Source organism: Serinus canaria, chromosome 3 (assembly GCF_022539315.1).
Source record: "Serinus canaria isolate serCan28SL12 chromosome 3, serCan2020, whole genome shotgun sequence".
NCBI lineage: Eukaryota > Metazoa > Chordata > Aves > Passeriformes > Fringillidae > Serinus > Serinus canaria.
The window spans coordinates 88,711,250-88,736,243 of NC_066316.1; the positions used below are offsets into that span (position 1 = coordinate 88,711,250).

A 24,994-nucleotide genomic window follows, 5' to 3' on the forward strand; every position below is an offset into this window, starting at 1 on the left:
ATTTGTTGTGTAAAAGTAGAAACAGAGTGACTAGCTTGTTTGATAATTAGGAATGCCAAAGCAGTAAAATACTGCAAGTGCATACTTTTTTAATGGTATTGTAGAAGAGTGGGGGAGGAAGTGGAAAGAAGAGCCCTTTAAAAAGGGAAACTTGATTTGAAGTTCTCTGGAGGTGCTGATTGACATCCAGCTGAGCATGAGCCAGTGTGTGCCCAGGAAGGCCAGTGGCATCCTGGCCTGTACCAGCAATAGTGTGGCCAGCAGGAGCAGGCAGGGATTGTCCCCCTGCACTCAGCACTGCTGAGGCCACAGCTCCAGTGCTGGGTCCAGTTCTGGGCCCCTCGCGGTGAGAAAGGCACTGAGGGGCTGGAGCCAGTCCAGGGAAGGGCAGTGGAGCTGGTGAAGGGTCTGGAGAGCAAGTCTGATGAGGAGTGGCTTAGGGAGCTGGGTTTGTTTAGCCTGGAAAAAAGGAGATTCAGGGGTTACTTTATTGCTTTCTACAAGTGCCTGAAAGGAGGCTGTAGCCAGGTGAGACTGGTCTCTTCTCCCAGGCAACAAATGACAGCATGAGAGGAAACTGACTCAAATTGCACCAAGAGAGGATTAGGTTGGATTTTAGGAAAAAATTCTTCTCTGAAAGGGTTGTGGAGCATTGAAACAGACTGCCCAAGGAAGAAGTCGAGTCACCATCCCTGGAAGTGTTCAAAAGGCACATGGATGTAGCACCTGGGGACATGATGTAGTGATGCTGGGATAGTGGTTGGACTCAATGATCTTACCAGTCTTTTCCAACCCTAACACTTCTGTGATTCTATTATTTTATGCTGAAAATATTTACCTAAAGTGTGTAAATGATTATTTTATCTGTGTGTGGTTGTTTGGCTTTTTTTCCCCTCTCAGACAAAATAAACTGGAGGAAGCCCTGCTATTTTCAGGACAGTTTACTGATGCTCTGCAAGCTCTCATTGACTGGTTGTACAAAATTGAACCTCAGCTAGCAGAAGACCAACCAGTACATGGAGACATCGATTTAGTAATGAACCTGATTGACAACCACAAGGTAATTCCAAAAATACGGGTTTTTAACTACTGAACTGCTCATAAGTGTAGCATTTTAATAATATCTTTATCTTTCACTATTATGTAATTTTTAGAAATATGAAATACTTTTGCAACACAAAATTAATCAACAATAGAAAATGTTATAAGACATACATGAAAGAGGACAACTCTTAGTGACTCATTAATACCAGTTAGCATTGAGATATTCTGTTTTATTGTGCTACCCTGTCTATTTATTAATATCATGTCATACATCACAAATATGCATTTGCAAATGTGTCTCTAGGGGCAAGAGATGGCAAAAATTATTTTACTGGAAAACTCTGGGGCAGACAACTCTTTTTCAGTCCATCTGCTAACTAAATGTCCCATGCACTTATCATGACTACAGCAGCCTTTCAGACCCGTGGGGCTTCTGTATATTTATTGAGAAAAGTAATTACAGTGCTAAAGTTATGCATAGATTTCAACTAGACCATGGCTCAGGGAGCCTGTGTTGGAAACCTGCAGTATGATGTTACTGAAGTGGTTTTGGATGTGGGAACAAGGAGGAGATACTGGACTCTCCTCTGAATCCCAGTTTTGCAATTCAGTATGTCAGAAGAAATGGCTGCTGAAGTTACTTGTGTTGAAAAGGTGACACATAGGCAGGGCTCTGCAACCTGGAAAGATTAGAAGGTGAAGGTCCCTCTGTTCATCCACCTGTGACTTTCAGTAGCTCAATCCCCACTGAGGAGGAGATTTTGGGCCTCCAAAAAAAAAAAAAAAAAAAAAGTGTTTGGAAACAACATGGGCATGGGTTGTCTATAAAAATTAGCCTGCACAATGCTTCAGTTGCTTCTGAAATCCCTCTGTCCCTCACACATAGGTTGCAGTCAGTGGCACAGCACACTGTAATTATCTTTTAAGAGCTTCTTTTAAGTAACTGGAGCTTGTTCAATCTACTGCTGTAGTGAACATACTCCCACATAAATATATGAATAAGCAGCAAGATCCACAACCTTAGTTAGATCCCCAGATGAGGATTTATTTCTGTTGGGGTGATTTTAAATCGTCTCCTTGATTGTTAGCTTTTTATCTGATCTTTTCCTGCCACAGCAATCTTATGTGTCAATCCGTGTCAGATCAATTGCTTTGGTAAAGAATGGAAAGCCATGAGTGGTAAGGAGACTAGATTTCCCATGCATTGCACCAGAATGGATTCTTGGGATCTGCCTGACATTTTCCTACCATATTCCAGTTTTTTTATGTTAGAAGAGAGCATTAATATCTTCCTATGGAATCCAATAAATAGAACTTAGGTGTTTTGCATTCTTGAATGGAGTTACTGTTGACAAAAATAAATTTGTATTTTCATTTCTTTTCATAACCAGTAGTTTTTTCTTGTTTTTAAGCATGTCTTAATGAGCTAAACATTTCAAATATATTTGATGGTGTCTAGGTTTTCCAGAAAGAGCTGGGAAAAAGAACAAGCAGTGTCCAGGCTCTGAAGCGCTCTGCAAGGGAGCTGATAGAAGGCAGTCGTGATGACTCTTCCTGGGTCAAAGTCCAAATGCAGGAGCTGAGCACTCGCTGGGAGACAGTTTGTGCCCTGTCAGTATCCAAGCAAACACGACTGGAACAGGCCCTTCGGCAGGTAGAGGAATAAAAATGTTGCTACATGTACTGTTTAAGAAGGAGTGAAAAATATCTTGCAGTTTACTTGCCAAAAATTTAATTTCATTTTCACTTGATGCCATTCCCTCTAATTTCATTTGAAAATACTCATTTACGTGCTAATGCATTGCTTACCTTGTTTATCCTTTTACCACAGCACATAAATAGTGCCTCCTAGCATTTATTATTCCTGTTATTATTAGTCTCTGCCACAAATGTAAAACAAATGTTTCGAAGACCTTACCATCTAAGGAAATCACTGAAGTTACAGTCAAATATGATAAAGAACTATGCCCCATTCACAAAAAAGTAGGAGGTTGCAATCATATTTATGCTTTTTGTGCCTTATTGGAAAGAAGTAAATTTGAGTATTGAAAAATTCTTAACTTCGGCACAATTACAATGCACTGTGAGGTACTTCAGAGAAAAAAAAAGAGTTGTGCTGAGTGCAGTCATGACCTCAAACAGTCTGTGTATGTCAGCATTATCTGGTACCAATCCTAATAAATAGGTGTATCTCTATTGTTTCCAAACATGAGATAATATGGATTTTCAGCTCTCTAAGATACACTAGCTTGGACTGATGCTAGAATGGGGCTCCTGCAGTAGTATCGTATCTGCTGTGTATAATATTCCTGCTCTGCTTTCCTCAGCAGACACAGTCCTGAACTTACTTCAAACACTAATTGTGTCTGAATATGGCTGTACCCAAAGGTGAATCTTTCTAGTTTTCTGTAGACATAAGAGTCACTCTCCAACAGGCTGTCAATTCATTTTGCTTTACTGGTGCTTTAGGCTGTGCAGACAGTAGTTCTCCTCTCTCCAGCTGGTCCCTGAAAGCACCTCCTGTGTAATTTGTCAGTGTAAAGACTGTCATGACATTCTCAACTGAGCTGCAAATACAATATAAATCAGATGGTTAAAAGCATGAACAGGCTTTTAGGCTTCCTATAATTTTTTTGGGAAGCATGAGCTGTTTTTACAGTTATGAAAATGTAGTGCTGTATATCCTTGACTTTTTAATGGAAAGATAATGTGCCGGTACTGCTGGATGATTAATGATTCCAAATGTGGGCTCAATCTCCCTGTGTAAGCTGCAGCGTGTCTGTCAGGTCATCTCATGAGTGACCATGACTTCTTGTATCTTAACAGGCAGAAGAATTCCACTCAGTTGTCCATGTCCTTTTGGAGTGGCTGGCAGAGGCTGAGCAGGCTCTTCGTTTCCACGGCATCCTTCCGGATGATGAAGAGGCCTTGCGAACGCTGATAGAGCAGCACAGGGTAAGCGAGAACATGCACAGGATCCTCTTTGTTCTAATGGCTCTGACAGGTGGTAGAACAGAGGAAAGGAGGCAAAGTCTATCCCAGGTAGTTCTATCCAGCATCCAGTGTTGGAGCCATTCTTTCTGTAGAGAAGCCAGAAATTCAATCTAGTTAAGAGCTGGATGTCCAGACTGGTGTTGGGCTGTTGTTTGAGTTGTCTTGGCTTATTAAAGAGAAAAATGGGCCTTTAGAAAGTTGCTATAAAGATTTAGAGACAGATGCAAGCCGCTGTGTGGAGCACAGCATGCCTGTGATTGCCACACAGACTGCTACAGAAGCAAAAGTGTATCTATCTCCTTTGCACCATTGACCTAAATAGACTTTTCTTGTAAAGTCATTCGTAGATGTCAGCAGAACAATGTTATCATCCCTGAACTTTGTCATGATGGAACAGCATGCTGCCATACTTCACATGCATTGGCCACTGGAATACTGCAGTGGCATAGGTACTGCAGGTAGTAAATTATAAGCCATCAAACTAACTTTGCAGTAATGAAATGGGAAATTGGCTAAGTAAGGATCAAAGAGGTCAAATTTCCACTCTCCAAACAGGGGGCTACAAGCATGCACAGGGCAGCCTACATAAAATAGTACCAAGGGTCTAGTGCCCACAGTGTTATAGAACAAGTTATTAGTCCTGGGTATGTTCATCATTGCTCTGAAGAAAGTTAAAGCAAAATGTATGAAACGGAGGTTGGAAAAGCATCCTGTTTAAATTGAGTTTGCTGATATTATTATGCAGAGGAGTACATGCAAGATAGGACTAATAAATGTTTCTTAACTGAGGGATTTCCAGTGTACTTAAAATGCAATGTTTTGAAAAAGTTTTCAGTTTTAGTTTAGGGCCCTGGAAACTGAGAGCTATATTTGCTAAACTGGCAAACATATATACACATCAAATGTGTGTATACATCAGTGTGTGCTGATCTAGCAACCTCACAGTGTGTTGACTAATGTTGGCAGCAGCAACTTAATGTCTCTGTTCAGTGAAATGTCTTTTAGCTGCTTTTCCTCCACATGTGCTTCACCAGTTCCCTTTTATTTGATTTTTTAATCTTCTGACAACAAAGAGAACTGAGTGAAATCTTAGGTCCCCTGAAATAATTAGAAAATAGAATTTTAAATGTCTTCCTCCTCACTGTAGATGGATTAGCAAAATATTTCTGTACTAATTTTAAAATTTGTGCTGCCAAAGCTGAAGCATAACTTGGAACCTCAAGGCAAAGTTTGTCTCTGAGAAACCCTGTCCAGCTGGGAAGGATGATAGCTAGCACAACACAACCAGTCTTGGTTGTGTAGGTGTGGCCATACTGTACTTAATTTTTTTTAGTTGGTTTTAGAAGGTATTTTCTTCCTGAAGGGCAAACAATAGAGAAATTTTCAAGCTAAGAAAGGTTACCACTCACACAATCTTTCTCAATAGGTCATCTCTCCTTTTAAGCTTATAACATTAGCTTTCAAGGAAACAAAACAAAAGAAAGGAAGAATCCATATATATTACTTTTAAATAATGTGTATGCATTATAGTGCTGCATACTACAATAAAAACCTATGACTAAAATTATTACATAAATATGAAATGTATCGTCCTTTTTTCATTGTGATTTTTGTAAAATAGTTTTATTGCATTTGTATTGAACTACATGTAGAAATGTTTTCTTCAGGACAATATTTTATCCAAATGGTACTGAGAGCTGTAGTGGGTTAATGCACTGCATTGCTCAAGGAAAAGCCTCCCATTTCCTCTTTTGTAAATGTGTCTATGTCACTGGTTTGCCACATAGTTCAATAAAGCTAGGGAGAGTTTAATACACTGTGACTTGGTGTCACAGATTCAGTTCTTGAAATACTCTAGTACAGCTGAGCAGGGGAACACAATGGGGTTTTTTGCCCATTTTCCACCTGCCTCTGACTTGTTTTGGTAATCTCATTATAATCAAATTCAACTTTTCCAAAAGCATGTTGAACTGAAATATTGTAAGGATGCATGTGTTTTTTTGAGAGAAGGTTTGCTATTATGATTTGGCTTTTAAACTCTGGCAATAATTAAAGCTTAAATCAAAATCAATTAGCAATAAATACATTTAAATATAGAGCCTACATATTCCAGGCTTCTAGAACAAGGTAGAAGAGATTATATATTACATTTTATTTCATAACAGCTTCGCCCTTACTTTGTAAAGGCACAGGATAATGTCATTATGAGTTGTTGAAGAACCTATTTTTACAATGTTTTGGTGATTTTGAATAGTCTCAGACCTGACTTGGCTCATCTTTAACTTCATCAGAAATCCAAAATAAATAGTGCTATGGCTGGAGAGAGGAAGAGTTAAATTTTCAGAGACATGCTTCCATTTTGTAGCTTAATTTAAGATGTTAAAGTATAAAAAAATTTCCCCTAGGCACTGAGAGATATTAGCAGTTCTAGTTAAGGATGCTCATAAAGACACACAGACTTGCATAACATTTAGGCAGAAAAGTAAAACCATTGTAGTAGCAATGTTTAACAAAAATAAAAGGGAAAGGGGAAAAGAAAAAAGAAAAAGAAAGGAAGAAATGCAAGCTATAGAAAGGATAGGAACCTCCTTTCAGTTGCTTTTCTTAGTGTTGTTTCTCCCCCACCACATCCATTTCTGGTCCTGCTATCATAGGAATAGCAGTAACTATGAGCTTGGATGCCTAAAGCTGTAAACATCCTTGTGCTTTTAGGAGATTTTTTCCACATGCTGTGTCTCTCCCCCTCAGCTGCTGAGTTGTCACATTTGTGTTAGTTTAGTAGAGCTGCTCCTGAACTCTGTCAACTTGTCTGAGCATGCAATTGTAGTTGGACATTTCCAGCCTCTGGTAGGAGCTTGATAGCTTATTATGAAGAATTACTGTGACTGACAAACTAAGTCATTGAAATGTTGCCAGTGGTGATTCTAACCATCATATAGCTGGTTTACAGCACTTCTAAATGCTGTGATTTTCCTTTGTTTTTTTATTAAGGGCATGCATCTTCCAAGGATTTAGATTGGGGTGGGCTTTTAAGGAGCAGCAAGCTGGGATAAGGTTTTAGAGCTTTGTTTAGCACTTTATGTGGAATAGGCTTTTTAAACAGTTTAAGCTTTTCTCATACAAGTGAAACTTTCCTCTGGCAATTTGAATCTGCTTGAGCAGTCAAGAGGCTCATGACCTTCCAGATTGTGCACTCAGATTTCTCTTGCAAGTTTTGTCAGCATCTCATTAAAATTATTACCTCTGTTTTAGGAATTTATGAAGAAACTGGAAGAGAAAAAGGCAGAACTGAATAAAGCAACAGGTATGGGAGAAGCTATTCTGGCTATCTGCCACCCAGACTCCATCACCACCATTAAGCACTGGATAACAATCATCAGAGCCAGGTTTGAAGAGGTCAGTATATGTTGAACCATCTTCGTTGCAGCCGTCCATCTTTGATTAGAGCACAGCTGACAACTAACATGGTAGTCACACTGTGAGGAAATGATCCAGCTGTTGAGAACTAAACATTTAAAATACCCATGGTGATGGATGTGAATACTGTGCTTCCCTAGGCTTTCTTTCAAAACTTACAGGGCTTTAAGAGCTAAAGCAGATGGTTAAGCTCCTTTGTTTGTATGTATTAAAGGAAATACTGTCTGACACTTCCCAAGTGAGGAATACCAATAGTTTCTAGGAGGAAATTGAAAAGTTACAAAGGAAAGAAAATACAAGGGCAAATGTGAAGGATTTTCTGATTATATTAGGGAGAATTTCAGTCCAAAATATTCTTAATCTAGAAGATATCTAAATGATTTAAGTGGCTACAGGTAGGTTGTGCCCTCAGTTGTTAAGGTAATAATTTCTGTTTTATATTTAGCTTAAAGAAGAACAAAATACTGGTGGATAGCAAAGTGTGGCTTCAGGAGTCCCCAGCAGGAAAACTGACACTAAATCCTGTGTGATCCACTAATACATTGCCTGAATGTGCTAGTTACTGTGTTTAGCAGCACCTAATCCTGAATATCTGTGGAAGAAATGTGTTGGACTAGGAATTCTAGTTACCTAGCTACTCTTAGTGATCAGCCACCACATTTAATACCTTTAATATGCAGACATCAGTAGGCCTAAGAAGTACCTCTGGGTTTACAGTTAGTTAATTTTAAAAACATAATGAATAGTTTCAGATGTGTACATAGTCATGTATTGGTTTCTTTGTCAAGGTCTTAGCATGGGCTAAACAACATCAACAGAGACTGGCAGGAGCTCTGGCTGGACTTATTGCTAACCAGGAGCTGCTGGAGGCCTTGCTGTCCTGGTTGCAGTGGGCTGAGACTACACTAACTGAAAAAGACAAAGAGGTCATCCCCCAGGAGATTGAGGAGGTTAAAGCACTTATAGCTGAACATCAGGTAAGGATCAGTGAGTGACATGTGTCACTCACAGGGGTTCACATCTCAGCTACACCGCGTGATCAAGTGCCAATCTCCTTTGCTATTTCTTCTTATAATAATTGAATACTGGGATAGTATTAGGAATAAAAGAAAGCCCACATGAAATGTATGATAGTGCTGCCACCTTAGATCTAGTGCTGCAGTGTGGCTTTACTGATTAAATATCAAAAATAGGTTTATGAAGTGCCAGAGGGAGCTGCTGGTGTAGTGAATGCTCATAGATTTACCCCAGCTTAAACACCAGAGCTGTCTCATTTCTGTGAACTGCAGTCTGAACAGCAGATCTTGGAGGCAAGATTCTGTTCTGTATCACCTCACCACATACAGTTAATAAAGAAGTTTGACAGATTGGTTTTTAGATTTAGCCTTCTTTTAACAGCCAGGCCAGAGTGATCTTAAAACCTTATCCTGCTGATTTTTCTTATCTACCAAACATTTATCTGTGTCTATATTGTGAGGCTGGCATTATAAGTGGGTTTCTTTTTAACTTTGGTGTTTTGCTATTGTGTATGTTTTTCATTCCTCTGGTTACTTTTGTGTATTGTTAATTAAGATCCCCTCTATCTGATTACAGACATTCATGGAAGAAATGACCAGAAAACAGCCTGATGTGGATAAAGTTACAAAGACCTATAAAAGGAAAGCACTTGAACCTTCTCCAGTACAATCTCATATTCCTGTCCTTGATAAGGGGAGAGCAGGAAGTAAGTAACAGCGTATTTTGGGGTGTGTCACACGTACCATTGCTCTGTCTGTAAAGTTTACAGATTGCTAATAATCTAATAGGTTTGATTAACTTCTGGTGAAAGGGGGTAAAATTCTCTTGGCTGACTTTTCTAATTATCTCTCATTTTTTATAAAGAGTGAGGAAATTTCTCAGACCAGACATGTATTTTTACATTTTGTCCTAATCTTCATAGCTAGCTGTTTTTAAAGTGTGCAGTCTTTCCTGTGCCCTTAAACTTCCAAGAGCAAGTACATGCTGAGTCTTTGCAAATCTTCCATTATCTGAAAGTGCAGACAACTTCACAGAGAGATATAGAGACAAAATTGTGCTCTTACTGTCTATAAAATTATATTAATCCAGTTAGAAGTGTATTCAGTGAAGTTGAATGGAAAGTGAATCATCAAGTGAGGAAATTGCTCTTTGTATTTTTAGATATACTTACCCATTGTATTTTATGCTTACCCATCCATGGAACCTGCTTCTAAAATGAGGTTGTTTACTTTGCAAATCTGAGAGATTTACAAAGATTTAATTTAAACTGTGCAGCTTGACTAGTGGAGCCCTCACTAGCTGCTTCTGGCTAGATAAAAGAGACTGTAACCACCATTGGGTTGTTCCCCAGCAGTGGTAAAAAAAGGAAGAAAAATCCCACTATATGGAATCATCTTGGGGTATGACCTCTTTTTTTGGGACTGGAAGGAATAACTTTAAGAAGGTCAAGTACACTTCATGTAAACATTTGTTTTGTTTGAACTGGGTGAGCCCTATGCCTTTTATCATGTTTTAACAGGAAAGCGTTCCCCAACACCAGGCATTTATCCCTCAGCAGCCCAGGCACAAATTGAAACCAAGAATCCACGGGTAAACCTTCTAGTCAGCAAATGGCAGCAAGTTTGGCTTCTGGCATTGGAAAGAAGGAGAAAACTTAACGATGCTTTGGACAGACTTGAAGAGGTCAGAAAAGCACTGTACAGAACCTACATAATTTTGCATTATTTTCTTTACCCTAGATTAAATCCCAATATTGTGAATAACTCCCATATTTGTTGTATTGTATTGTATGACACAGCTAACTGAAAACACTGTGATACATGTGCTTTAATGTGCTTGAAAAACTGTCATCATCATTTCAAGTGAGGAGAGCTGAGATATTTAAAATGCTTGTGTAGGTCTTTAAAAATCAATTATTCATCAAAACACAGATGGTTTCTATCTCATTGATGTTCTAGATTGATGGATTTCAGCTGAATAAAGTTCTTTCTGTTTTGTATTAAGCTGAGAGAATTTGCCAACTTTGATTTTGATATTTGGAGGAAAAAATACATGCGATGGATGAACCATAAGAAGTCTCGTGTGATGGACTTCTTTAGGAGGATTGATAAAGATCAGGATGGAAAGATTACAAGACAGGAATTCATTGATGGAATTCTTTCTTCAAGTAAGTTTTAAAATAAGTGTAATGTTGAACTTGGAACAAGCATCTCATGAAATCTTATTGTCTACACAGTGTGACCTATGCATTTTATTGTGTTAGAAGGTCACAGATTTCTTTTTTGAATTTAATAATTATTATTCCTTTGTAATTATTTTGCTTGAAAATATTTCTAGATTCTAGAAACTCTTTATAGTTTGTTTACATTGTGAATCAGGTTACAAATGTCACATTTATAATATTGTCTAATTAGTAGTTTGCTGGTTTATTGAACTCAGATTGTCATTCCTATAGTACACTAGCTACTTCAACAATTACTTTTTGATTGATTACTCATAATAGTTCAAAGTACCTAATGTAACCTATAAATGATTTTCAAAATCAGTTCGTAGGATCATATGAATTATTTAAAGAACTTACATAGAATAGTTTCAATTATAGAAGGAAACTGTAATTTTTGGAACCAGTGTTTTCATGAGCCATGACAATATTCATATACCTATACAGTAAGGCTTAAAATTCCAAGCAATCAAACTAGAAAGGAATTTTCCTAGCTTTCCTGGTGGATCAGTATTCCTTAGTTGTGGTGGTAATGGAAGTCTTCCACATCATATATGTGATCATATTTCCTTCTAGGAACAGACTCATAACAGACAAGGACCTAATACTTAAAATAGTTCTTTATCTGCAGACCATGGAGACTTTTGCTTTGAACAGTAATGATTCAGAATTGGACTGCTTCTAACTCTTTATGTTAGTGTTACTCAGTTGAAAAATATTGTACTCTGTACACAATTTTCCTCTTACTTTAGGAAATGCAGTAAAGGATCACTATATGTGAATATTGCCATTTTGCATGAATTAATAAAAATTCATGAAAAAAACCTAATGCCACTAAGATGTTAAATAGTTTACTCTTTTAACTCAGTTGGTATCAATTTTTTATGACCACCAAACACTCCTGATATAATCCCTGTTCATCACCTTGAAATAATTTTCTTTGACCATTTCATTGAGAATCTCTGCTGTGAACTTCATCTAAAGAGGGACTTCATGAACACCAGGCATGGATCTGCATTGAGAAGGCTTCGCATTCCAGATTTAATCAGCACTGAAATGCTTGCTTGACCTTTCCTCACTAGCTATTTATCTTGTTAATTTCTGGTATTTTATGCACTTTGAAGGTCAAAATGTTAGCATACACCCACACCCACCACCCCCCCCCCAAAATATATTTTACAGTTAAATCTGTGCCCTTGGTTTTGTCTCTGTCTTTAAGCCACACTATGGTACTCATTTTTATCCAATATCTGGGTAACAGTGGAGATTCAGATTGGGGTTTTTTTCAGAAATACTCCTTCACTTGTTTGAATGTCCTTATTTTTTGATAAGCACTATCTGTCACCAAATGCCTAATCACCTTTTAATATTTGTTATAAAGTTTCTCATTGTAATGGGATTGAAAAGCGAAAAAAATTGTGGTGTTGTCTTTGTTCTGCAGAGTTCCCTACAAGCAGACTTGAAATGAGTGCTGTTGCAGACATTTTTGACAGAGATGGTGATGGATATATTGACTATTATGAATTTGTAGCAGCTCTTCATCCAAACAAGGATGCCTACAAGCCTCTCACTGATGCTGACAAAATTGAAGACGAGGTGCGTTCTCTGCTTTCTTAGGTTGCATTCTGTTCTACAGGAGTCATATTCTGTAATAGTTCACTTTATTTTCACTCCTATTTAATTTGAAGTTTGCTAGGTACACAAATCTTTGGAAATGTGATATTTAAAGTAATTATCCTGTTGTGGTTTTTTGCAGGTTACAAGGCAGGTAGCGAAATGTAAATGTGCGAAACGGTTTCAAGTGGAACAGATTGGGGATAACAAGTACAGGGTGAGTCTTTTAAGGACCTCAGTTCTTTCAGCTTTCTTCATATGACATGGTTTACACAAGGAATTAGCCTATATGAATTCACAGGAATCTTGTATGACAATTATACATTTTCTTTAAGATTGTCTAATGTTTTTTTCTTGTTAGAACATATAGACTAAAAATGTAGAAAACTGATGATGCTTGTATTTATTTTCACTCAAACTACTGAAGCTGTTTTCAGTCATAGGAATTTTTAAGAACTAATGGCACACATCTGTACACATGCATACATATGTACAATATATCCTCAAAAGCTGGTCTTTCTGCCTAGATACCTTAAGTGTTTAAACTGTAGCTGTTTTCTGTTAGATTCATGAAAACAGTGACTGATATTTTCTTGTGGTATTGTGTTGTACTTCAAAAATCTTTTACCAAAGTGTATTCAACCATTTTTACACTCTTTTGTCATTTGATTGGAACATGCATACTTCTGAATATAAGCAAAGTGTTAGATACCTGCAGAATTATTTTAGATCACAGAAAAATAAATATCACACAGTAGAGAAAGATCTGCCTACCCTTGGATTCAGTAACCAGAACAATTTGAGGTAAAATATACAATATTTGGCTAAGAGAGATTAATAAGTACTTGTAGATTTTAAAAGACCACAGAAACAGCAATGGGAAAGAAACGAAGGCCTTGAATATTTTCTAATATTCAGTCTCTGGATGGCTAGCTACCTGCTCATCTCTCAAGTAGATACTTTATGTAGAATGTCTAATGTGTTAGTTTGCATGTGTTCTAGGTCATGTAGAGAATTTCCTGTAAACTAATCATGTCTTTCTTCCATTTTTCATTTCTTATCAGTTCTTCCTGGGAAATCAGGTATAAACCAGTGGAATGTGTTATGAAGTTTTTTTGGGTTTTTTTTTTTTTGTTTTTTTGGGTTTTTTTTTTTTTTTTTTGTTTTGTTGTTGTTTTTTTGGTTATTCTCTCTCTCTTTTTTTTTTTTTTTTTTTTTAATTCCCCCTAACACATAGTGATTTAAGCTTGCAATGGTCAGCCTTCTTGCCATCCTTTAATTTTCAGCTAATTCATTGCTGGTCAGCTGTGGTATTTCTTTAAATGCTGTGGAGCATTCCTTGTCTCAGGATCCCTCCTCTACAATCCCTCACCTGCTTTCTTTGGTCATTTTCTTCATTAAGGAGATTACTTTTAAAGGAACCAGATAATGGTCAGCAGCAATTCCCATAGCAAACAATCTTGAGCATTTAAAGTACAATTGTAGAGATTACAATTATCTAATCAGTTTTATAGTCAAATTTTTCAAAATCCTGTAATGTTATTTTTAGGCTATTTGATTAAAGACTAATCATGGCAAACAGATTGCAGTGCCTTATCACTTATTTATTGCAAATTGCTCAAAAATATTTTCATCTTTTCAAAAAAAAGGTACAGTCTCTATGCAATCAAGCAGACTGATTAGGAACCTAGCTGATAATTATTATTTTATTTCCTAACACAATAGATCTTTAAATACATATTTTGGAATTAGGCAAAATAAAATTGCTGTTCCCCTGTAGACTAATCCCTCTCCCAGAGTGTTTTCAAGGAGCTGTGGCAAGTCTATAATGTGCTGGAGCTGTGTTTAAGAATACTTTGTGTCAGCTGGGTCACTGGTGAGTCCTCCCTCAGGAGGAGATGCTGCCCAGTGCTCACTCCTGTGCTACACACAGATACACAGCTTCCTGAAGTGCTGAATCACATCTGCCCAGTAAGAATGGACACACCCTATCAGACACTGTTAGACTTACGCTTTTAAAAAGGCAATAATGGGTGTAATCCATTCTGGACAGGCTAGTGTCAACAGCAATAGCTATTTTAAATCTCAAGGTGTTGAAAATGTGCGTGCATTATTTTTTACTAGCAGAGCCTGTTGAAGTACAGAAGAAAACACAGAGCAGTGGATAACCTTGCCACATGCCTCAAGCAAGACATCTAAGCAATAATTTAAAATATTTTCCACATACAGAACAAGTCTCTTTTTGAAAGAACTGTTTGAAATTATGTTAATCCTCTTATCTATCATCTGTTCTCTCAGATCTGGGGAACATAGGGCATTTCTTGAGAAACTCTTACTGATGCAGAACGGCACCTACAGGCTGTTGTCAAGAACAGGCCTTTTTGTAGCTTAAACTCCTTTATGTTTTTACCTCTGGTTATTTGAAATAATGTTAAATACTGTTTAAAGAAAGTTGTAACAGGCTATTTTAGGAAGGAAAACAACTGAGTTACCATAAGAAGAAATGCAGTGATAGGTACTATTGCATTACTGTGTTACTTTCCAGCCCCACTTTCTGAATTAATTTCTAGCTGGGCAGTTTCCAAAGCATGCTGTATTTGACCCTTGGTGTAGTTGCATGATGGGGTCTAACTGACTAATTAGGTTGCAATAGGAAAAAAAATAAAGAAAAGAAGAAAGATACTATCTTCAGAATCAATAAAAAAAAAAAGTGGGAACAAGCCAGTGAAAATAAACAGTGTTAATTTGGATTCCTTTTAAGAAAAACCTGTGATCTACATATATAAAATGGTTCTTTGTTTGGCACATATTGAGTGCATTATTAAAAAACTCTCAGAAAAAATGCTCATGTGAATGTTCTTACTTATAAAAAATACGATTTATTATTGAATTAAGAAGGAAGCTTTGCTTTTGTTTGGTTCCTAAAAGTAATATTCCTTTAAACTTATTCTCTCTTCTTGGCTTGAATAGTACCAAACAACTAAAGTCATCTAACAAGTAGGGAGCACATTTTTTGTGTGGTTTGTTCAGTCTCCTCACTGGAGCCAGCAGGTACAGTTGAATTATGGCCAGCCTTCTCCAAGGGTCAGAGATTGGCCCAAAGAGGGGCATTCAAATCCCATTGGTTTTAGTGAGTGCTCTGCATGTTTGTGTGTGGGTGCACTGCTCTTGGCCTGGTGATCTGGTATCAAAATATTTTAGTTGTGCTGGCTTAAAAGTACTGAATTCTTCTGGTTAGTTTTCTTGAGATTGTGAGGTCAACATTTTGGTCATGCTTTCTTTGATCTGAATTTGAGTGAAGGTACTGCGTAGGGGTTTTGTTACACAGGTTTCAAGAGCAAAATATGCATTAGGCCTGGCCATCAGCCCAAAGGACTCATACAAGAACTTAGTATGAAACAGACTCTCATCTCTGAATCGTGAAGAACCTTGATGTGTAGTCAGAGGAATGACAAACATAATTACAGTTATTAATCATTCATTGCTTCTTTAATGTTCCCTTCCTCACATGCACCTTGCTGTAGGTAAGCAGTGTCAGCACTGTCGTGCTATACCTGAAAATATTCCCATAGATGAATCAATTGATAGAACTGTGCAACACCCATAACACATTGAATTTTCAGATTATATACTGATTGTTTGAAGTGATGCTGCCTTCCTTTCAGCTGACAACATTAAAAACCAAGACTGTTGCAGAAGAGTGTTTGCTTAAGATTTTACCAGTGAAATAATGCAAATAGGTCTTCATTAATTTGCACAAAAGCAGACTGTAACCAATCAAATAATGTACTACTAATTTTGCTTCTTGTATGACCTCAGAATTTGAGAATCAAACATAAAATTAAACCTGAGTTTCCTTCTTACCATCCTGCCATCTTCTTTTGATTAATGCAGTGCCATCTGATTTGAAATCTTAACAGCTTTAACAATCTGCATAAATAGATTATTTTTTAGCATTTACTAATTATTAAATATCAAATTAAACTTTTTTAAATGTCTGATTTTTTTAACCTATTAGTGTTGAACTGCATCTGAATGCCTGAGAATCTCAGATTGTCATTTGATTTTTGTTGCAGTTTGGTGACTCTCAACAATTGCGCCTTGTTCGTATCCTAAGAAGTACGGTCATGGTTCGTGTTGGAGGTGGCTGGATGGCACTTGATGAGTTCTTAGTGAAAAATGATCCTTGCCGTGGTATGTAACAGAACTGTTAAAGACTTGCAGCATATTATTTGGATGCAGTCACCATTCATTGTCTCAAGATGGAGATGGATTTGTATAAAATGCCAGTTGTTGTAAACATCATCTCACTAAATGTCACATTTTTGTGAACTTTAAATCACATGGTTGAGATCCTCTTCAGTTGCACTGATGTATGTCTGGAAAAACTGTGGTGTCTTCTGCACAGTTCCTTCAGTGTTATAGTGGTGTAAGTAAGAACTGAACTTAGCCCAGATAGACTTTATGGTATGTAAGTGGCTTGTATGACTTGGCAGAAATAGCACACAGAAATGTCCAATAAAACCTTCTCAGCAACACAATAAGTCAAAATAAGGCAACTGAACTGATGAGTAACACCACCACCACAAAAACCTCTGGCCAGTGACTCTTCCCACTCTTTCAGTCTCTATGTTTGTAACCTTGTCTTTTCCTTGGCATCTTCCCCAAAAGCACTTTGTAGAGCCCTGAGCCTTACACAAAGCAAGTGGAAAATGTTCTGGTCTGGAGGACATTGTGCTCCCTGGGAGCAGGGAGTGCTCTCTCACTGAGCCCTCCAGGGCATTGCATCAGATGAGCTGGTTTCTCAGTACACAATACTGAGGAATGTAATAAGGAATTCCAATAAATTATTGGATATTCATTAAGTATTATATCTTTCAGTGTCAACCTAGGAATGAATTGTAACAGTCTGCCCATCAATAGGCCTGAGAAAAATGTTTGGGGTACAACAGAACTAACCAAGTTAACCCTTCAATGAAGCCAGATCTTCTGAGGCACATTTTATTTTCTACTACTCTGCACTCTTGAGGAATCAAAGTAGAAAGGAATAAAAGAAGGACCCTTTTTCTTGGGTATATGTGAGCAGATGTCAACACACTGGGTCTAAAGAATACCTGTAAGAATACTCTGTAAAATCAACATCACTGGATGTTGTGCACTGCTACCTAATCCTTGCCTGGTTGAAATCAGTGATGCAGGTTCAAACTTTTCCTTCACCTAGGAAATTTGCATTTCCACCAGGTGCTCCTCCTTCATTCAGATGAATCGTATTGCAAAGAACTGCTGTCATAAACAGTTTTAAAAGTACTTCACCTAGTCATATAAAATCTCTTTAGCTTGTATTACTTCTTTATGTCAGCAGATAAATACCACTGCTACACAAGTATACTTGGGACTGTAGCCGAGTCTGTCCAAACACCATTTCCTTTTTGCCTAGGAAACCTTTGAGAACTCACCTCAGAACCTTAGGGACAGCTTTTGCTCAAGTCCTGTCTTTTGGCCTGGTGCTCCAAGTCTCTTGCATATGCAGCTGCTGTACTTGATTTCTTCTCCTGCTAACGATTTTCTTTAATGTGACCCATGTCCTGTGTCATTTTTTCTAGTTCATCATCACGGGAGTAAAATGTTACGTTCGGAATCAAACTCTTCAATTACCACTCAGCCTACTATAGGTTGGCAAACCCCTCTCTTTGTCTCCTTCTCCTCTTCTTCTCTCTCTTAATTTCCTTCCTGCTTTTTTAATATATGTATACTTTTAGCTATATGCTTCACCCATCATATTTAGCTTAACATGTTCCTACATGGGCTGGTGCTTTGCAAGCTAATTTTTTTGACACGCTTGAAGAGTGTTTCAAAAACAATTGCCATTCACACTGACACAGTTAAATGCTAACATGTCTTGCATTTATTCATGCAGAACATTCTCTCGTATGTGTGTTTGTATGTGTGTGTGAGTGCTTAGCCACCAATTACCTCATCATAGTTTGGGTTTTATGTTCATCATTGCATGTTGCCAAACTACATAACTTCATAGTTTTGAATAAATATATTTGCTGCTTTCCTGTAATTTCTTCTAGAACGTCCAAGCAAGTATTATTTATTATGAATAGCTGTAGAGTTAGCAAAACTGCCCATCAGGTTGTGTCTATGTATTAATAGTTGATTGATTAACAATGATTTAGCACGTTGAGCATTCCATTATCACGCTGACTTCCTTTGACAGTGGTTCATTCCTGCTGGCATAAAGTATTAGAATAAGTGAGTCCTGCACATAACTCTTCGTGTCTAAAATAAATGCATTACACAGTAATGCATTTTATTTATTGTTAAAATGTGTTGGAGTTGGCATGGCAAAAATGGCATTAACAGCCTTGTGACAGCTTTCATATCTGAGTCAAGGAACACCTCTCTTTGCAGCTAAAGGGAGGACAAACGTGGAACTGCGTGAAAAATTCATTTTGGCAGATGGTGCCAGTCAGAGCATGGCAGCTTTCCGACCAAGGGGCCGGAGATCACGACCCTCCTCAAGAGGTGCTTCTCCCAACAGATCTACTTCTCTGTCAAGTCAAGCTGGCCAGGCAGCTGCCCCACAGGCTGTTGCTACAAGTACTCCGAAGGTAAGGAGAAACCTACAGAACTGCACTGGTTAACAAATGGGATATAGATTGAATTTTTGGGTTTTTCCTCACTCCAGTAGTATTGGTGCTTTCTCTAGCTGATGGAGTAAAAGTATCTCCATTTTATTTCATAGTCTGAAGTGGATATGAGAGTGTTTTCAATATGTTTCCTCTACTGTTTGCAACATGGCAGTAGAAGAATTTCTACGTTTAAGGTGCCACATGAGCTAACCAGCAGTTTGGGAACTGCTCTGAAAAATCCACAAACCTCTCCATTTCACTTGAAAATAAACTCTGTCATCTCTTCATTTTAGAATATTTGTCATTAACTTTTTCTGCTTAGATTTTATTTCTACTGAGATTTTGAAAGCCTGGGTATCCTTCTCCATGCCATAGTTTTCCTCTACTGTCCTTCACATTTTGATTTACCATTGTTTCATACAGACACCACATCATTTAACACGCAACTATGGTAAACCATGGTTGACAAACAGCAAAACATCAACTCCTTCTAAGCCACCAGAATCCTCAGACTATCAAGGGTCATCTGCAGAGGTACAGTAAGGACAGAAATTCTAGTCTAATGACTTCCTTCACTAAAACTGTCACTTCACTAACAGTCACTAGAGTTTCAGTACGTCTAAGCTGCAACATCCTGTGTATATTAATGCATTGTGTTTGTTTTAGACCTTTGTCAAATTATTTCTTACTTTTTCCCCCTCCCCAAAGTTTGTTTGGTTTTGGGTTTTTTTAATGTTCTATTTTTCATGGGTTCTATTAATTTTTAGGAAAATACAGCCTCACTGAGCTAATGTTTAAATCTCAAATGTTTAATAAATCAGAAAAATATGGAATGAAAAAGTTGAGTAAATGTGGAAAAGTACTTTTTTTAAAGAAAAATAAAACATTCAATATACTTTGCAGGTTTCTTTCCTAAAATTGTTTACTTTGAATTCATTAAGTACTACAATGTTTCTGAACTGCAGACACGAGATTAATAAATCCTGATCTCTGGTGCAAAACTACTAAATAAAGAAATCCCCAATCACAGTGAAGAAGATGGCAAAAAAGTCTGGCTGTGATATATAAATCTTTACAACAACTGAAAGTTTTGTTTAGGGGGGTAGTGACCAATCATTGCTCTAATAGGATAGCTATTTGATGACTTAACAGGAAACTAGCATGGCTTACATGGAAATTGCTAGTTTAGCAATTAGGATTATGCTAGCAATTAGGCTGTATGACCAAAATTTAAAGGGGCTTGAAGCCAAAGTGTTTGCTTTAATGTCATTCCAGTCAGTGAAAAGATTGCAGCTGGATCATGCTGCACACTGATGTGTCATTTGTGGGAGTTACTCTTGCCCTGGGTTAGATGGAGGGCTTGGAGAGGCGAAGCTTGTGCTACCACCCCCTCTGCTGTATCTGCTTTTCACAAATCTGCACTTTGATGCCTATTGCTGTTCATGTGACACCTTCTGGTGTGAAGTTTGCATAATCTGAGCATGGCTTTTCTCAAAGATGCACAACAAACTTCCTCCTCCCTTCTTCTGTGAGTGGTGTTGTGCACACTGCAGGTGTGTTTGTGGGTACAGCACTGCAAGCACATGGGGCTGTGGCTTAGACTGATTAACAGCACAGAGTTTAGTCAGTTGTCAGTTTCTAACATATTCCTGTATTTTCTTTCATCTCTTAGCTGGTAACTGCAGTGAAAGATTAATTGATGGTACATTAAAGAGTTTATAGACATGGAAAGGTGTTGTTTTTATTGAATTACAATGACAGGAAAGCAGCTGGCCTGATTTCATATGGAGGCACTGTATTTCTTATCTGCTCTTCCAACTGCCAGTAGTTTCAGCGAGTTTCTTTTATGTAAACCAGTGTGGTTTAAGATTATAAACAGAATGGTTAGGGTGGGGTAGATTCAGTGGGTTTCCAAGGCATTCTGCAGCATTTACTGCCCAAGAGAGCAGTTACTCATTTTATATGTAAACTGCATTTGGGCTTAGGGCAAAACTGAAGAACAGGCTAGTTTTATTTTTTGCAATGGTGATTCTATCCCAATGCCTTGGCCAGAGTGCAGCAGCTTCAGTGGAGGTAACAATGTTCCCTTTCTCCTTACCCTCCCAAGCAGTGCCTGTATAGCAGAGATTCCCAGGGTGGGCTAGCTGTATGTCAATCATTGTACTTGGCTTTAATGACAGTTTAATATTGTGACCTGCCCTGTCCGAGCCAGCAGATTGCTCTGTAGTATCTCAGCACTCTTTTGTTCAGAAGTGGTCTAAACTGGCAACTGCCAGGCAAGCTTCTGCCAGGCCTCTGCTCTGTTCTTAGCTCAAGGCAGATTCCAGCAGACTTCTCTGGATCTTGGTTTTCAGTACCTAATTCTACCTACAGTCGTATGGGGATCAAAGGCACAGAATGGAGGATCCTGGGACCCAGGCCACTCCACAAACTGCATTCATCACTGCACTGTTTCTTCTTATTTTTGAATATTTATGTAGTATTTTTTTGTTATTAAATTACTGTGAAAACTGTAATTTTATTCTTATTTGCATACACCTCTTATCTAGTGAGTGATACTCATTTTGAGATCTGATGATTCAATTTTTGTGGCTGTGAAATAAATTTTTTGATTTGGGGCAGATTCAAGATAAATCAAGACTCATTTTGGAAATAAGAAAGCAGGCAGGGTAAGACTTAGTAGAGACACTGTAGGGCAGTAAGTATATTGACAACTGGAACTTTTGCAATTAGTCCTGTGCCCTTTTTTCTGTTTTCTCTTGATTTCGCTTGTTTTTTTTTTTTTTTTTTTTGCCTCCTAGCAAAATGTTTCTGAAATTTGGTAGCCTTGTTTCAGTTTTAAAAATATTTTCATCACCTCTAACTACAGCCAGAATGGTGGAAATTCAAGTTATGCAGATATAAAATCTCAGTATGTACCATCAACTAATCTTATGTGCTTGACTAATTATAAAAAGGTAGCTTTTTTCTTTCTTCATATGTGTTGAAATACACACAAAGATGCTAAAATGTTAAGCAGACTGTTGAAATGATTCTTTTGTTGTTGTTGTTTTACCTTTGGACTACTTCAAATGCAAACTGCTAAAGGAACATTCTAAACTTCACATTATGAATAATGCCCGTAGTGGCTTAAACCGATATTTCAAACTCACAGTGGATGTTATGATGATCACATTTTAAGCTATGTAGCCCCTCATACCAGTCCTTATCTTCAGCTAAAAAAGCATTTTTTTTGTTTTGTTTTGGTTTGCATAGGGAACACCAATACAAGGAAGTAAACTCAGACTGCCAGGGTATCTATCAGGGAAGGGTTTCCACTCAGGAGAAGACAGTGGCATCCTGTCAACAGCAGCTACCAGAGTCAGAGCTCAGTTTGCAGGTGAGTGTCTTGACTTCAGAGATTGATCTAGCACTTGCTTTCTTTTCCACCTGAGTACTTAAGGTCACATTAGGGTTCAAGGGAGAGATGTCAGAAGAGTGGGAAGGAGTAAAAGTCGTACAGTCTGCCCATTGCTGAGGGTGCACATAATCAGGCCCTCTGTTCACATGTTCAGCTCTGGATGTGTGAATTCATGACTGCAATCTTCTCAACAATGGCACCTCCAATGTATCTGCCCGAGGAACTAGGGAAGAAGCATTTACTCAAAGGATCCAGTTCTTTGCAGTATTTAAGTTGTTCTCAATTGTGATGGAGCAAAGGGGTGACTTAGTCATGACCTGTCCATTTCTTTTGGAAGAACTGCAGGTAGCAGCTGAAAATTGCCTTATTAATGGAATATCCCACAGAGATTTTAAAAGCAGTATACAAAAATAGAAAGCACTGAAGCTGTGCTTTTCAACACAGTGTTCTTCATGCACATGAGGAATCAGATTTCTGAAGATCAAAAACACTTAATAAGTAATTGGAAAATTATGAACAACCACATTAATTGTTTTCTGTTTAAGATTCCTTGTTGCATTTTTTAATTCATGGCACATTGTCTGGGCAGGTTTTTACTTAGCAGGCTTGCTGAGAGCTCATCTTCTCAGCCCTTTGTTAGGCAGGATGTCTACTTTGCCCTTGTTTACTTGCAACTTTCATCTGTATGGATTTGAATTATTTTTTTTTTAAGAGTGGTACACATTTAAATATTGGGATGTTTGTTTGCATCTCCAAGATGCCTATACTTAGATATCATGAATGTATGAAGAGACCAGATACTGAATTGTTTTTTGGATTTTTTTTCAATTAATAGCTGAGGAAATGGCAGGGGAAATAAAGGCTCTGGCTGTTGAGTGAAGGTACAATGCATATCTAGGAAGTCAAGAAAAGCTGCCAGGATAATGCATTTTTAATAAGATATGCTAGTGATGAATGAACTCTGTGTCAGCGTTTGATCTTGCATTTCCTTTTCTTTAATGTGAGACAGCATCATTTAGCTCGCCTGCCAGATGTCTAAAGTTTAGTTTGTGCAATGAGAAATTTTTGGGGTTGCCAAAGACCTAGGAAAGACCTGCACAGGTTTTCCATCCTTACCTTTAAACCTGGTGGTTACCTTCTCTCTTTCTAGACACCAGAAGAACTCCGAGCAGACCTGGTAGCCGAGCAGGAAGCAAGGCTGGCAGCAGGTCAAGCAGCCGCCGTGGCAGTGACGCATCTGACTTTGACATTTCAGAAATCCAGTCTGTGTGCTCAGATATGTCAGAGACTGTTCCTGCTACAAGCAGGCCGACACCCCGAGCAGGCTCTCGGCCAGGATCCACCAAGCCTTCTAAAATTCCAACCCCCCAGAGAAGGCCACTAGCCAGCAAATCGGACAAGTCCTTGAAGAGATAATATGATTGGCTCCATAAAGGTCTTTTCCTTTTGCATTAAATATTTAAGTTCATAAGATGTAAAATATTATGTAGAAATTACTGTGAAATATCGCAAGAGGTGGATTTTTAATTCTGCAGATGGCCTTATTTGTGTATTTGTCTTCTTATTTTATGTGTATAATTTTTGTCAGATTTTTTTGTTTTGTTTTGCCATATCCTGTGAGAAGGGGAAGAGTTCTAATGTAAACTAACAGTTGTACACAGTAACATGTAGAAAGTACACTAAAAATAATTGCCGAATGTACAGTGTACTGAATGTACAGTAAGTCTCTGCAACCTCAATAAAAAGGCCTATCACTATGTCATTAGTCAACAGTAAAGGATACCTCATGATTTTTCTTTAAAAAAGAAAAAGAGAATACTGAAAGCCAAAAGACACAATTACACATTTTGAGCTAACTAAACAAACACTAAACGATGTATGTCAAAACTACTAAGGAATACAAACACACATTCACAGTACCCTTATTTATACAGCATCTCTCAGAGAACTCACAGAATTAATTAAGCACTTGCCAATAATATGATACTCCAATACCTTGCAGCATTTCTGTGCCATTGCTTTCAATGAGGCCAGACACATTCTGGATATCTGAACTATTATTCTGTAAGAATATCAATATAAAGTGCATTCATGTAAATGTGAGGTTTTCTTTTGCTTGAGTGGATGGTAGCACTGTATCATTGAACTCATTTTGTATCAAAGCAATTTTGCTTGCAGAAAGCTCAGAAATAAACATGTCCCTTAACTTTATTTCTATTGTATTTCTTATTTCACAGGAAGGTAATTTTCTGTGTTATGTTTTAGAGCATATGCCATTTCAGATGACCAATAATTACCATAGGAACACAGGCTTTAATGTTATTTCCCATTATCAGCTATCTGATTTTGGTTAGCTACTGTATTTGTTTAATAAAACACTAAATTGCACATATCAGAGCATATGAAATTATATGTAATTATTGTGTGTGAACAATTATTTTCTCCATATTAAACTGTGTCATTTATATATCATGTATAAAACAGAGTATATGCCATGTATAGAGAGGAATTCACTTGCTCTGTAAGTCAGTGAAACATTCTAGCCATTCATGCATTCATTGAAAGGATAGCTAATAGCTCAATTTCACTGGAAAAAAAGGTGCAGCTTCAAATGGGAGTGCTGTAGCATGGCTGGATAGATGCTGTGGT

The 24,994-nt window shown here is 37.7% G+C and overlaps 1 protein-coding gene across 1 annotated transcript in view; it reads left to right on the plus strand.

Moving 5' to 3' along the window:
- DST (dystonin) overlaps nt 1–24,556 on the plus strand; it is a 288,933-nt gene extending 264,377 nt beyond the window's left edge. The window contains 15 exon segments of the mRNA XM_050972635.1: nt 901–1,060; nt 2,504–2,698; nt 3,871–3,999; nt 7,291–7,434; nt 8,244–8,432; nt 9,049–9,178; nt 9,992–10,155; nt 10,477–10,639; nt 12,135–12,289; nt 12,450–12,524; nt 16,384–16,501; nt 18,725–18,924; nt 19,369–19,479; nt 22,201–22,324; nt 23,496–24,556. Of these exon segments, the coding sequence (XP_050828592.1) occupies nt 901–1,060; nt 2,504–2,698; nt 3,871–3,999; nt 7,291–7,434; nt 8,244–8,432; nt 9,049–9,178; nt 9,992–10,155; nt 10,477–10,639; nt 12,135–12,289; nt 12,450–12,524; nt 16,384–16,501; nt 18,725–18,924; nt 19,369–19,479; nt 22,201–22,324; nt 23,496–23,761 (2,323 nt within the window). The 3' untranslated portion in view covers nt 23,762–24,556.
- The last annotated feature ends 438 nt before the right edge of the window (nt 24,557–24,994 follow it).